This window comes from Corylus avellana, chromosome 2 (genome assembly GCF_965113065.1).
Source record: "Corylus avellana chromosome 2, dhCorAvel1.hap1.2, whole genome shotgun sequence".
NCBI classification, from domain to species: Eukaryota; Viridiplantae; Streptophyta; class Magnoliopsida; order Fagales; family Betulaceae; genus Corylus; species Corylus avellana.
The window spans coordinates 16,468,659-16,483,549 of NC_142491.1; the positions used below are offsets into that span (position 1 = coordinate 16,468,659).

At 33.8% G+C, this 14,891-nt stretch overlaps 1 protein-coding gene across 1 annotated transcript; it reads right to left on the reverse strand.

The window, feature by feature from the left end:
• Positions 1-5,736: 5,736 nt before the first annotated feature.
• On the reverse strand, positions 5,737-7,899 carry LOC132190210 (3-ketoacyl-CoA synthase 4-like). The gene has a single exon (XM_059605131.2). It carries the CDS (start codon positions 7,489-7,491, stop codon positions 5,971-5,973), a length of 1,521 nt encoding a protein of 506 aa, XP_059461114.2. The 5' UTR covers positions 7,492-7,899; the 3' UTR covers positions 5,737-5,970.
• Positions 7,900-14,891: the final 6,992 nt, after the last annotated feature.

Genomic DNA, 14,891 nt, shown 5'->3' on the forward strand with positions numbered 1-14,891 from the left:
AAAGTTAGGTTGAGACGCAACCAAAGAAGACAAAAAAAATTATAGCAAAAAAAAAATTGAAAAAAAGTATTCTCGGGTAATATTCTAGCTCTATAAATTCACATTAATCACATATAATTTATTAGATTTAATACCATTTGACTAATTGAATTTTATTCTTACTTACAGGAAATTAATTGTTATCTCAACCTTTGGGATGATGACTCTAACTCGCATTTAGAATGTTACTCTCATTAGGTGAGTATTATTTGAGTTTATAATATTTTGCTATATTTCATGATATGTCTAAATGCACTTAGAAAAAAATAAAAAGGAAAAATGAATAGCTTAAAATAACTTGAATCGTATGATATGTCCAAATGTATTATCCATTTGTAGCTTGTGTTAATGAGATTATATTTTGTTTTGTTATATAGCAAAATGATCAAGTGCCTTATTCAATACCAATGATAATATTTGAAGAATCGTTTCAACATAGATGCGAAACCAGTTTCATTAACTTTCTATCGGTACATTTACACATTCTACTCTTATGATTATATAGTGACCATTTTACCAATGCCCGAACACTATTTTACTTTTTTATATGATTGATGTGGTTATGTAGGAACCATTTGATCAAAGTTCATTGCCCTCATCTTCTCAAGTATCAAATCATGCGTACATTACTCAGGTAAAAATATACATTTTATTCATATTTGAAAACATTAATGCATCTCATATTAGGTTGACAAGTTAAATGATATTCTTATTTTTTAGGAAACCAATGGGTTCAATCTTACACCAACATCAATTGCTGATAGCACAAATGCAAATATGGATCTCATTAATTTTCTTGGTAAGTAGCAAACTTACTAATAGAGAAATCTTTTAGTATTTTCTTATTCATTTGAAAAATTAACCTTGATTTTGAAACATGTTCAGGACATTGAAAGGTGGTGTGAGATTGAAAGGGGGTGCTGATTGCGATTTTTTGATGTTTTGGTGGGTTGGTGACTTCGTGTTGTGATTAGAACATTTTTTGTGTTGGAAACTATTGTAAGTTGATGCAAAGGAACATTGTAAGGAACTAAGAGGAAAATCAGTGTTGTTTATTCATATGGATGGTTATCAATTTGTGTGCATTTGTATCCAAATTTGAATGGCAGTGCTACTGATATAATTTTAAAGAGTAATATCCCGACAATCACAACAAATAAAATCTTCTTTATGATGTTGTTGGCGTGAATTAGAGTATTAGCAAATATATCCATTCTAAGAAAATCATACTTCAAAATTCAAGAAACATAACTAAGAATCACTAATTATAGATATATAGACTACCGAGGAAGCAAACCATTTACATTTTTCTAAAATCTACTGGCACTTTTCTATAAAGACTTTATGAGGCCACAAAACTTCGTGAACCAATTACAAAATGATGGATGTACACAAATTTTTTCATGCCCAAACCTATGCGCACGGGATATAGCTTGCCTTTCCACTGATGGAGTCCATACCGCATCCAGCAAAACAACCCTAGTTGAATCATTGAAAACATTAATTGAGGATCGGTGCTGCTTTGCTTCTAGTTGTCCATCCACATACAACACCTCGCTCCCCTATCTTTAATTCAGCTTCCACTAGCATTGCAGATAGAATCACATCTCTAGTTTTTTTTTTTTTTTTTTTTTTTTTTTTTTTGGGAAAGAGTATCTCTCCCAACAGTTGTATATCTATATATTGAAACAGGATATAAAGAAAATGATACAGCTAGCCATAGGAAACATAAAGTCATTTTTTTTTTCTTTTGTTTGTTTTCTTGATGAAAACCCAATGTAATTAATTAGTATAGAGAAATTCATGACTGTATATGCAAATTGATAAATTACGAAAATTGACCATTTACTATTCAGTGAAGCAAAATCAAAGCGGGGAGCAAAAGAAACCCAACCCCAACTTGCTCATTTGGCCATGGTAAAAAATAAAAAGAACAGAACGTTTTCTCCACATGCCCAATCGGTGCTCAACTGAAATAGAAAGGAAAAATAAAACCATAACTAACTAAAATTTCTTACCCATTTTCGATTTAGCAAACAACCCAAAGAAAACCCATTCCGTTCTTAGAAAAAATCAAAAGAAAGATCAAAACAAAACCCCATAAAAAATCAACCCAACTCACTTCAACCACCAATTTTTCGTCCATTTAAACAAAACATAAGAATATGAAAACTTCAACAATTGAAAGAAAAGATAAGCTCACCCAGCAAGTCATCGGGAACAACCACGTACGGAAGAAGAAACGAAGAACAACCACGTACGAACAACCAACCAGGTCTGGGTTGGTGAAAACTGTTGCAAAAGATAGGAATTTTTTTTTTTCTACCTTTGACTGTTGCAAAAAAATCCTGTGTGAAGAAAGAAGAAGCTTTCCTGGTCTGGGTTGGTGAAGACTATTGTAAAAGATAGGATTTTATTATTCTACCTTTGAATGTTGCAAAAAAATCCTGTGTGAAGAAAGAAGCAGCTTTCATGGTGTGGTGAGGTGAGGAAGAAAAGTTTTTTTTTTATTATTATTATTTTTTTTTTTTCAAATGAGGAAGACAAATTAAGACAGCACATCGATAAAACAAAAAGTTTAAAATCAAAATTCACTGCACCTTGATTACACAAAAGCTCTTACACCATTGGATTTCATCAAAGGCCAAGATCCCTCAACATCAGACTCTCCAATTACTTTCAATTGGAGGGGATCCCGATCCCATAATGTAACCATCCCTTAGTTTAGAAATTCCAAGTCAATGCCAAATAGAAAACGAAATTTGTATACGTTATCTGAGCTGTTCGTATATTCCATTGAGATTTAAATTTTTTAAATTACTATTTTTTTTTTATCCCACGTTATTTAATATTTTTTAGTTTCTAAAAAATTAATGTTTGGATTCCTAAATTAATAGAATGACAATAAATTATTGTTAAAATATTAAAGAAAACATGTGACAGATGAGACTTAGCACTTATTAGATTAGGTTTGAGGAAATTTCCTATAAATTAGTTTGGAAAAAATTTCTGTCATTTTAAAAAAAGCGTACTTCTAAGTTTGGACATTATTCACTATTTTGTTTAAAAACTCACTTTTAACTTGCAAAATTGCAGTATTAAACAGAATCTTGTATTAAAAAACTTACATTTGTTGTCTTCCGTTCGATGGAATTATATAGGGTAGTGTGGTAAAAAGGTCAAACCCTAAAGAGAGTGAACTACAGGGCCTACCTATTCCAAGCAGCTCAAAGTCGAACCTGACCTGCATGAGGAATGTGGGTTTCGCAGCCTCACCTATGTAAAGTTGCTTAATTTTTTTTTTTCTAATAAAGAAAGGTAGATGGGAAAAATTAACTGTGACTATTCTATTTGGGCCTGATCATAGTAACACCTGCTCGCTATAAAGTTGCTTAAATTGCATGCAATTCAAACTCCCCAATTTTAATCCAAAATATTTGGATACGATCATCAGCAAACGACCAAGACTGTGAGACATTAGGCCCAAATCGAGCTTGATTTGTCTTAGGAGGAGAAACCGAGGCCCCATGTTCCTAATTTGGTAAGACACAAATATTAATTGTGGAAATTGAGAATTCAATTTCTTGATACCTCACCAATAGCAACATTATTGGGCTAACTTGGAGCTGGGCTGGTCAGTCCTTTTAATGGGCTAACTGACCCAAGTCCAAGGATATAAATTAAGGGTTCATGACTAAAAGGATATTAATTACCACAGATTTCTTGTTACAATGCATGTGAAATAGGGATATTACCAAAAGTTTTATATATTTACTTTGGGTGCACTTGGGATTGAGATTTCGTAAGAATAATCTATATTATTAAAAGATATCGCAAAACGTAAGACGTTTGACACTACGATTTAAAACAATTAATGTAAAATAAGAATAAAAAAATGTGATTTCTATAAGTAGACTAGGGTGCGCTTATTTGAAAAAGCCCAAATTTAAACAAAAATCACTGTTTCGCATAACAAATATTTGATAAAAATATTTTTTTTTACATGTTTTACCAAACGCCTTTGTGATTTTAAAAAGTAGCGATTTCAAAAACAAAATTTTTAAAAACAAAATTTTTTAAATCGCACTAATTGAAACTGCAATCCCAAACAGACCCTTATTCATTTTGGGTTGAAGGAGGCTTCAGCTAAAAGAAAATGGAGGGAAAATGATAGATACAATCATACAAGCAAGAAGGAAGTCTCCAAAAGTGGATAAACTTGAAACTTGAAAGGAATTGATAAGGAGAGATTTACCCCTTTTCCCATCATAACAAGGACATATATATGTCAAGATTTAATCAGCAATGGCATTTTGGGTTGAAGGAAGCTTCGGCTAAAAGAAAATGGAGGGAAAATGATAGATATACAATGATACAAGCAAGAAGGAAATCTCCAAAAGTGGATAAACTTGGAAAGGACTGATAAGAGAGATTTTGCCTCTTTTCCCATTATATCAAGGACATATATATGTCAAGATTTAATCAGCAATGGCTCTGTTATATTTCCCAGAAACAAACATGAGCCCAAGATAACTCACGTATAACCTAAAGCAATTATGCAAAGAGCATAATCCAAAATCTAGCCATGGTGATTGTTTTTAGCATGTCTATGAAGATATATAGCAAATTTATTTCATAATGCTCAGTAAAGATAGAAGGCCTCAGACATCATACCTTTTGCCTAATTTTATTTTACATATGTAGTAGGTAGATGTAGAGCCTATGAGACCCCTCAAAACTCAGAAAGAGTAAGAGTAAAGAAGAGTTTTAGCCATGATTCCATATGATAAGACACTCCCCAATCCCCATCACCCAAAGTCGCCCAAAACTGGTTGCAGAACTGCAGAAGCCACATAGCAAGACAAGTAAATTTTAGACAGGTGATGGAAATTAATAAATTGTAAATAACACCTACCTAGATTTCTGCACCACATCTAGGGCATCACAAATCTGTATCATAATTTCTAGCAATTAGGACAATAAATTGCATAGTATCCAAATCCCGAATCATGATATCTAATTTTTTAAAAGGTGTTATCCTGATTTTACGTAAATATTGTTTTTTTTTTTTTTTTTTTTAAATTTTATTCTTGAGGTACCGATGGAGTACGTTTTTTTTTTTTTTTTTTTTCCCTGCTTTTTTGGAAAGCAATATCCACATATGATTAACAGAATACTAAGAGGAACGGTAACATTTCTCTTTTGAGTGATAAACTATGATACGAAGTTTGTGATCCGAAGATCAAATGTGAGAAAGCCCGTACAGGGTCCACCAACCCAAAGAAGGGTGAATGCTGTGAAGTTTAGACTTTGATAGGTGGATCTATATGTACAAGCAATCAATATACTGGACAATACCAAACATCATCTTGCAAAAGTGGGTTCCCCATGCAATTCTCCTGCATAATCTTTGGCTAGGACAGAATAGCTAGTGTTCAGCTGCCGCAAGGCAATAAAGTTCTCAGAAATATCACTGTCATAGAATTACCCATACAAGCACACAGGTGTTTGGTAATATAGTTGAGATAAATCTGCATGCACCGAAGGCTTGCAAGGGTGGTGCTTTCATGAGGAAGCTTCAGGAAACCATGTGGAAATGAAAATTGAGAAACTCTCTGTTCCCATAGCAGCTGTTGTCCGTGCGCTTCATTTGAATTGGAATTTATGCATTCAAATTCTGTCACAAAGTAGATGAAATGAACTCCATGCACAACTGGATCTTATATATATATATATATAACATCAAAGTACAAGAAGCAAGGTACATATTATGGCTTTTGAAGATCAAACAACACATAGCAGGACCCAAAAAATAAAATTCTAAACATGAAAAGTGATAGGGAGGACAGAAGAACAAGATAATTGCGAAGTTCAAACTATCAAGGCATCCCAATTCTGTAAAACAAGAGCCAAAACCGAATTGCGGTCGGGCTATCCAACTGTCTGCAACGGATACTTGTGAATGCAATCTTCCCATGGATTATTAGGCGCAGGTTTTACATTCCTCAGGGCTTCCCAAACTGCACTATTACACTTGAAACCACTCCCAAATGCAATCTGCCACACCCGGTTCCTCTTTCGCATCCTCCCCTTGGCTTCTGTGTAAGCAAGCTCATACCAAATCGAGCTGGATGAAGTGTTACCAAATCTGTGCAGAGTCATCCTAGAAGCCTCCACATGTTGAGGGAGAAGCTGCAAATTCTTCTCAAGCTCATCAATCACAGCCCTCCCGCCAGCATGAACGCAGAAATGGTCGAAAGCCAGCTTGAAATCCGGGATATAAGGCTTCACTTTGGCATTGAACAGTTTCTTGGCCACCAAGGTAGTAAAAAAAAGAAGCTGCTCGCTTAGAGGAAGCACAAGGGGACCCATAGTCGTGATATTAGCCTTAAGAGCTCCACCGGCAATTGCCATGAGGTCCTTAGACAAAGAAACCCCGGTTTTCCCAGCATCATCCTGCTCCTGATAAACACAACGAAAGGCCATGTCGTCGGCTCCGCGATGTGTCCTCACAACGTGTACAAGCTTATATTTAGCTCGCCGCCGATCCGCTGGTTTGTTGGATAGCAAAACGGCGGCGCCGCCGACTCTAAACAAGCAATTGGGTATTAACATTGATTTCTTGTTTCCGAAGTACCAATTCTGAGTGATGTTCTCAGTGCTAACAACAACTGCGTAAGTGTTCCGATGAACTTGCAACATGTCCTTAGCAAGATCAATGGCTATAACACCAGCACTGCAGCCCATTCCGCCCAAATTGAAACTCCTGATATTACCCCTCAGCTTATACTTGTTGACAATCATAGCCGAAAGGGATGGCGTTGGATTAAACAGGCTGCAATTCACAACGAGAATACCGATATCCTTGGGCTTGACATTGGTATTCGCGAACAGGTTATCCAAGGCGCCAAACATCACTTGCTCTGCCTCTTCTCTCGCCGCCGCCATTGACGGCCTGGGAGGAAGGTAGTGCATAGCTTCCGGGACGTAGGTCTCTTCGCCGAGACCGGAGCGCTCGAGAATCTTGCGCTGGAACTCCAACGACGAATCGTCGAAGTCGCCGGTGAGCTTGGAGTGCTCCATGAAGCGGTGGAACTGGACCTGGAGATGCGAGGGAGGAAGATAGCAGGAGTAGTCAACGAGGTAGATGGATCTCGGGCGGCTCATGATGTAGACGGTGGATCCGAAAACGAGAACGACGGAGAAGATGACGACGCTGAGGAGATTGTACTGGAGGTGGAGCCAGAGTTGGTGAATGTCGTCGGGTTTGAGCTGGGCGGCTTGAATGACAATGACGGCAATGAGAGGGACCAAGCAAAGAGTCAAGAGGTGGGAAACCAGATAGTGGTAGCCCAGTTTCACGTACTTGAGATTCACGCTCTGGAGGAAGTCCGGTAGCCTCCGGGTCTGGTGGATCCGAACCCCATATGCGGCGGCGGGTTCAGTGCTCATGATGGGAAAATTCTGTTTCTATGGATTTTGGATTTGGGGGAGTTTGATGGTTTATAATATAGATGGTGAAGACGGATAGGATATCTGAGAGAAATATGGTTGGAGGGGTTGTCGGATGGGCTTTTAGAAGGGTTTGATACAACTAAAGCAACGACCCAGTACAGATCATCACGGACCACGTAGATATATGAGAAAATCAGTGAGAAGAGTGACGAGGTTGGTCTGTTCTGTTTCCTCTGCAACCTCTTTCTCTCTGAGGAATCTTGTTGTTGAGGAATATGATGGCTATTTTCTGTGTTTGTTTGGTGGGAGAAATCAAATTTATAGGGAAGAAAAAAGAGGAGGGGGGATTTGAAAGAGTCAGCCAGAAGGGAGCGGAAGGTTCAAAGTGGCTTCTCTGCACGTCTTCGCTTCGGAACTGACGCTTGTTTGGGTTTTTCTAATCTGTGTTGGTTTGTACTAAAAAAATAAAATAGAGTAATGGTCCAAGTTTTTTTTTTTTTCTTTTTTAATTCATTTTTGCGGTTATTAAAATTATTATTGAGTTTGTGATCGATCATTCTTGAATTTTGATCAAATTATAATTTTAATAACCACATCATTCTTAAATTGACTCAAAAACAACACAAGAGAAACAAAAATTTTACGAAAAAATAACGTAAGAGTTGGGGACATCATTTTTGGAATTCTTACAGGACAGAGCTTTGTTTGTTAATGCGTGCCGGAAGGATTTTTTTTTTTTTAAGAGTTTGAAAAGAATGTGTAATGATGTAAAATAAAATAAAAAACAAATAAATAAATAAATATATCCACATTTATTATTGCATGACCCCAAGTTCCCAACTGCTAACTGCTCAAATAAAAAACTCAACTGCTGACTCTTTTAAGATAAGACTAAGGTGCTCATCAAAAATTATTTTGAAGGCACTATACGAGCATGTTGATATAGTTAGACATTGACATCTTTTGAATTTATCCTAAATTAATATTTGCACTTTCAAATCATATCATTTATTCACTTTTACAGTTTTATCTTTGTTAAATAGTTCTGATACCATGTTAAAATAATAATGATGTGAGAATATTGAGTAGAAGTAAGAAAGAGAGTGAACAAAAAGAATTTATGAGTGAATCGGTGTTAGACACCTACGTCCATCACTCGGAATACCCCTATGAATTACATTGTGCTTATTAACCCTTTTTTTTTTTTAAACCCATAAATATAGATTATTTGATATCAACATAATTATCGAATTTACGAAAAATATTATATTTTTCGTATATTCTAACAACTTTATTGGCTTATGGCATGTATTAAGAAGCTATAATTGGTTCCATTTGTTAATTTTTTTTTAGGGTACTTTTATTTTATTTTATTTCTGTAAAAGTGTTTTAATACGACATAAAAGTTAAAACAATTTTATATATTTTATGTTTTAAGTTATCTGTTAACCGTGATCTTGATACTTTACTTCAATCACTTTCCATATTCTCAACAAAATATAAGATAATGCTACATTTTGGTACACACATCATATCTTATTACTTTCTTAAAACTATATCATAACGAAAGACAAGACATAACACGAGATAACACGAGATGTGATTCATTAAAGTGCTGTCTAATAATAAGAAAACAACTTATAACGCTCATGCGACCGGGAGAGAGAGAGCTCACAATATGAAGTTTTGGTCCCGTTCACGTATCTTATTTGTAAACCATAATTAAATTAACACGAAACTGGAAAATATAATGTAGTCCAATTATGACAACTCCCCAATTGACATTGGTGAGGGTTGAGACGGGCGTCCTTGTCCTCATATGATCATATCTACACCCAACTGTCCAACTGATCGTGCAGTTCTAGTCTTCTAGAAGCCAATAAATGATGAATCCCATTAATTTTTGAAGTTATTTTTGTGTCATTATTGTGTTATTTTAAAAATGGGAAAGTTTGAGAAATATTAAATTGTCTTCAAAGATGAAAGATTAATCATGTTAGACACACTTCAATGGTACGGAACAGAATCCTCTCTAGTTCAAATAAAGTGGAGATGATCCTAATTCCAATGGCACAACCCATCGCCTTGCGAAAGAAGCGCTATCTCTCGTCGTGGAGCAAGGTTTTAATGAGAAAACTCCCCATTGTGTTTTGAATATTATATATGTAGAGCGTTATGCTTAATGTTGTTTAGCAATCTATAATAATCACTCTATTACTTTAAAAAAAAAATAAATAAATAAAAATTGAAGTGACTTTTAAAATCATCGGTTAATTAATAGTAATTTTAAAAGGCACGTCATGTTTTAAGTTAAAAAAAGTAAATAAATAAATAAATAAAAAAGGTTGGGGTGGGGGGAAATTATCTTTTCCCTCCATAAACTACCACGCAATGACCATTTTCTCCCCACCAACTATAAACTTTACATTACGACCCCATCAAACTACAATTTCGTCACCAAAAACTCCTTCTCCTTCAGTCAATGCCGTTAAGTCGAACGATCATCCATCACGTGCGTGAACAGTACCGTGATCGTTGACTGACGAAACAATATCGTGAACAGTACGATTGACCGTCCGACTTAACGGCGTCGACTGACGAAATGAGAATTTTAGTAACAAAATGATAGTTTGATGAGGTCATAATGTAAAATTGGCAATTGATGGGAGAAATAGTTATGGCATTTTAATTCGTAGGGAAAAATGATAATTTCCTCTCCCCAAAACAAAAAAAAAAAAAACCTTCGGCCAAAACATTAATAATAAATCACTGTGGTGGCCAGGTTGTTCACTTTGACCGGGCAGGTTGGCATTTGTTGTGGATCATTTTTGGCCCCACTCACACATTATCGTTGCGCGGAGAAGTATTTAATAAGCCTCTAGCCACCACATTTGATTTTCTAATACTTCTATGCCTCTTTGACCTTTCTACAGTATATTGAATTGGATCCCTACTACAATTGCTTGTGAATTTGCATATAACTTGGACACTTCCCAAAGTATCGGATCCTTTTTTATAATTGAAAGTTTGAAAAAATTTCCTTGCTCGTTGATGAAGCCTGCAAGATAAGAAAATAATCAATGAAGTTTTGTGTGACTAATCGAAGTTAGTATTTTGTATGAAAAACAAAGAAAGATATCGAAGAGAAAAGACGTTTTACCTAAGTCTTCTTATCTTTTAGTTTTGGTGAGAGTGTCTCTTTTAAATTAAAGTTAAGGGTTATCATCATGTGGCGGGCTCAAAGTTGTCAATTATGTTCAATTATTCTTCATGTAATAGACTGCTTGAGTGAGCTTATTATATATAATAAGTTTTAAGCTTAGACCTTGTATTGATTATTAGTAGGCTCGTGTAGAATTGCCAACAACTAAAAATGATAAAAGCAACATTCAAGAGATCCTATTATTATTATAATAATAGGATCTCACTTATTATATGTGTATGACAATAAGCACCGGCCAATCACATCTCACTTATCTATAACTACTATTATAATACCATAATGTTATCCACACCAAGTTGCAACTATTTAAAGGGCAACCATACTAATTACTTCAACAAATGTCTCTCGTCATTCGATGCTTCTCATAGTGAATGAAAGATGGTTTTAATATAAAAGTTTGCATAAATTCTAAATTATCTACATATGGTTAGGAATAATCATATATAAATTACCTGCATATCTTTTGAAAATCACAACCAAATCTCTATATAATTTAAGTAATCACAATTTAATAAATAACTTGTAATATATATTCATCAAAAAAAAAAAAAAACTTGTAATATATATATGAGAATGTTTGGTATGAAAAAAAATTTATTTTGTAATGATTTGTTTATTTAAATAGTAGTAAAAAATGAATTATGTTATTTAGAAAATAAAAATTTGAAAATGTTTTGATATTAATTTTTTTTAAGAAAATGAAACGTGAATAATACTGAGGAAAGGAGAATGAGTTGTCAAAGAGTGCCTCAATAGTTTATCTTACATTGTAGTTAGTTTTATGTCAAAGTACTAGGATACAATATCTTATAGTGTTATCTATAATACATTATGATGAGTGTGTTTGAGTTTCTAAAAGGTTTAGAATCTCTCAAATAATAGTCTTATTCGTCTCCATACAAGAAATTCAAATCACCCCTACATATAGACAAAAGATGAACAAGAAATAAATTTGTTATGTCATGTCATAATCAAATGTTATAAGTCATAAGTGTCACGCAAACTTTACCAACAAACATGATAATCCATATATAAGGTATTGCCACATCAAGCACACCCAGATTTAATTATTTAATAATTACCATGAATTGTCATATTAATTTATAATTAACTTGTGTAAACGATGTAGTATTTCTATTTTGAATAATAAATTTTAAGATAAATTATAAGTTATTTTCTTGTTTTTAGAGATAATTACAAATAATAATAATGGTTTTTGACTTTTTTGAACTGCCACCAAGCTTGAAACCTTCCTATGTCAATTTTCTCCCACCTTTTTTTCTGGCGACGTGTCTTCAAATTCTGCCAACAAGATCGTCATCCACGTCACTAGCATTTACCAATCCAACGCTTCCACAATTAATTTCAACGGCCAAGTGCCAACCCACACCTTCCCCCGCAGGCAGTAATTATAACAAACTTTATTGAATACAACGGCTATTAAAGTCTGCTCACCTTGTCTGTATTTGACTCACCGTACTTGTCTTAGACAGATTTCATGTGAGCAACGGCAAATGGAACCAAACTATTGAATCAATGCTACACCATCTACCATTGTGTCATGCATTATCATGTTGACTTATAGCTATTAGTGCAGAGTTGGCTACCAAACCCCTTCAATCTAGAATTTATTTCAATTTATGCCCTTCAAATTCATCACATTCCATCACTATCTGCATTGCATCTCCTTTTGCTATAATTTGCTGCAACCCAAAATCTCGATTGAATTATACATTCAACATTCAATGCCGCCAATGCCTTTGCTGCTACCAAATCCAAAAGTACAATTTTTCTTGGAGTTAAGAGATGCGAGCACCTTTATGTCGTGGTCTAATAATAATGTCAATTCTTATGTGCTGATTTTAGTTGGTCCAGCATCCCAATTTAACCTAATTTGATGTTTAAGAAGAGCTTTTCACATTTATGTTTCAGATTACTTTGATGATTATAGTAATTTGAAACGTAAATGCAGGCCAAAACAAATTGAAAAGGTCAAAATAGGATTGCAAATTTGAAATAGGCCAAAACACACATATGTCGATAATCCAAACAAACATTTCAAGAAGAAAAAAAATGTTATACGTTCTAAAATTTCTCTCTAAAATTTGCTTCCGAAATGATATATCACAATCTCATGAGATGATAACACATTTTCTAAAATAATAGATTATATAAGATTATGACACGTCAATTGAAGAACAATTTTTTTAGGAAAAAAAATAAAAAAAAAATGTAGCATTTCTCAAAAAAAAAAAAATAAAAAAAATTCTTGACGAGTGCTAGGGATATGGGCTCAGCAAATCGAGAAATACGTGTGTTTTTTGGGCCAAAATGACGATGGGTGCTCAGCATTTAGGCTTAAGCCCAACTCTGGTTGTTTTTGCAGTACTTTTGTTTTGGGCTTCAACGATGGTCCAAACGTGTTGTCACAAACTAACAATAGCTACAAACGTGGTCGTTTAAGTAATTTTATATATATATACGGGCGGAGGGAGGGGGTCAAATGTCCCTCCCCTCAGCCCACAAATTTTTCTTTTCCCCCGGTAGAAGTTTCCCTCCGCCACTTCTCAGGGAACAAAAATTTTTAACAGCACTGGGATTTGACATCACAGAATTTTATTCTCTCGTTTCATTATTATTTACGTAATTGTGTTTGTGTTTCAGATTTTCAAAAGTTTAGGGCTAAAGGACGAAGTTAAAAGACAACTCAAGTCTCCTACCAAAATGCTGCGTCTCACTTTAAGTAGAAACATTGCGATTTAATTCATGTTTCAATAGTTTTTATGAAGTAGCTCAATCGGCTGGGACTATGCCTAATGAAACGAATGTTACCATTTCGAATATCCCTCCTCTTCTTATGCAGACATGTAAAAAAAAAAAAAAAAAAAAAAATTCATGCCTTAATAAAAGACCAAAAAACGCTGGTCGTTGGTTAAACTTGCTCTAAAAAAAAAAAAAAAAAAAAGCATTTTTTAATGCTGTAAGAACCATGAGTCCACCAAAATTCCAAATGTTCAACTTAGTCAACCAACCTTTTCACAAAAAAAAAAAAAAAAAATTCGGAAATCGACTAATCCGATCTAAAATGGAATCAAATTTTAATAAGAAATAATATAAATAATTTGTTTGTTATTTGGACACTTAGAAAAGAAAAAGAAAAAAAAAACATGAATAATTGAATATTAATCATTTAGACATAAATAAACTTTAATATTTTTAAAATAAAGAAATGCTAGAAACTACTATTTTTATTTTAGCTGCCACGTCAGTATTATGAAATAGTTGTAAGATAAAAGTATGATATAGAACATTATTTTTATGAAAATATTTTCTACTTTTTTAATAAAAAAAAAAAAATCCTTTTGAAAAAGTTTGAGACATATAATCAAATTATACACAGATTTATTAAATAATAAAAAGTCTATGTAACCTCTTATATTTAGCTTGCTCAATTAAATTTATTGTTTATAAATATATATAGTTTTTGTTACACATTTTAATTATATGAAATATATAATTGTAGTTAGCTCAAATTATGGAGAACACTAATGCGAGTCGATAAGCTTATTAACAAAAATTTGATCTTAATGAAAGAGATCAAATCCTAAAAGCATATCTACAAAAGTGATCTTGCGATGAAAAACACAATTTGTAAAAACATGTTTGAAATATTACGTAATGTGTAGCGATTTTAAAATATGAAGACTCATCCGGGACAATCGAATAAATTAATGTTAGACCTAACAAAATAAATTGTAAATTACATTTATATCTTTTAAACAATAATTAATTTTTTGTTGAATTGTTATTTATTTTTACTTATATTTTTTTAATATTTTTAATCAATATTTGTTCAATTTTATTTTTAATTTTGATCCCCTGAATCAAAATCTTTACTCCGCCAATATATATATATATATATATAATATTCGGCTTCTCCAAGCAACTTGCTTTCCAAGCAAAAGAGCAGTGATTAGATGGTTTGCCCCTAGTAAAACTTAGATGACAAGTCAGAAATACGTTGACCCATTGAATGAAAAGTCAAAGTTCCTACCTTTAATTATGCTTTTAGCCAATACCTCATCGACACGTTCAAAGCTCACCAGCCCTTCGCTGAAAAGTCTCATTTCCAAGTAAAACCTTAACCGCCACCGCTGTTACTAAAACCTCGGCC

Excerpts from the sequence above, each read along its gene's own strand:
- LOC132190210 (XM_059605131.2), bottom strand. The coding sequence starts at position 7,491 with ATGAGCACTGAACCCGCCGCCGCATATGGGGTTCGGATCCACCAGACC.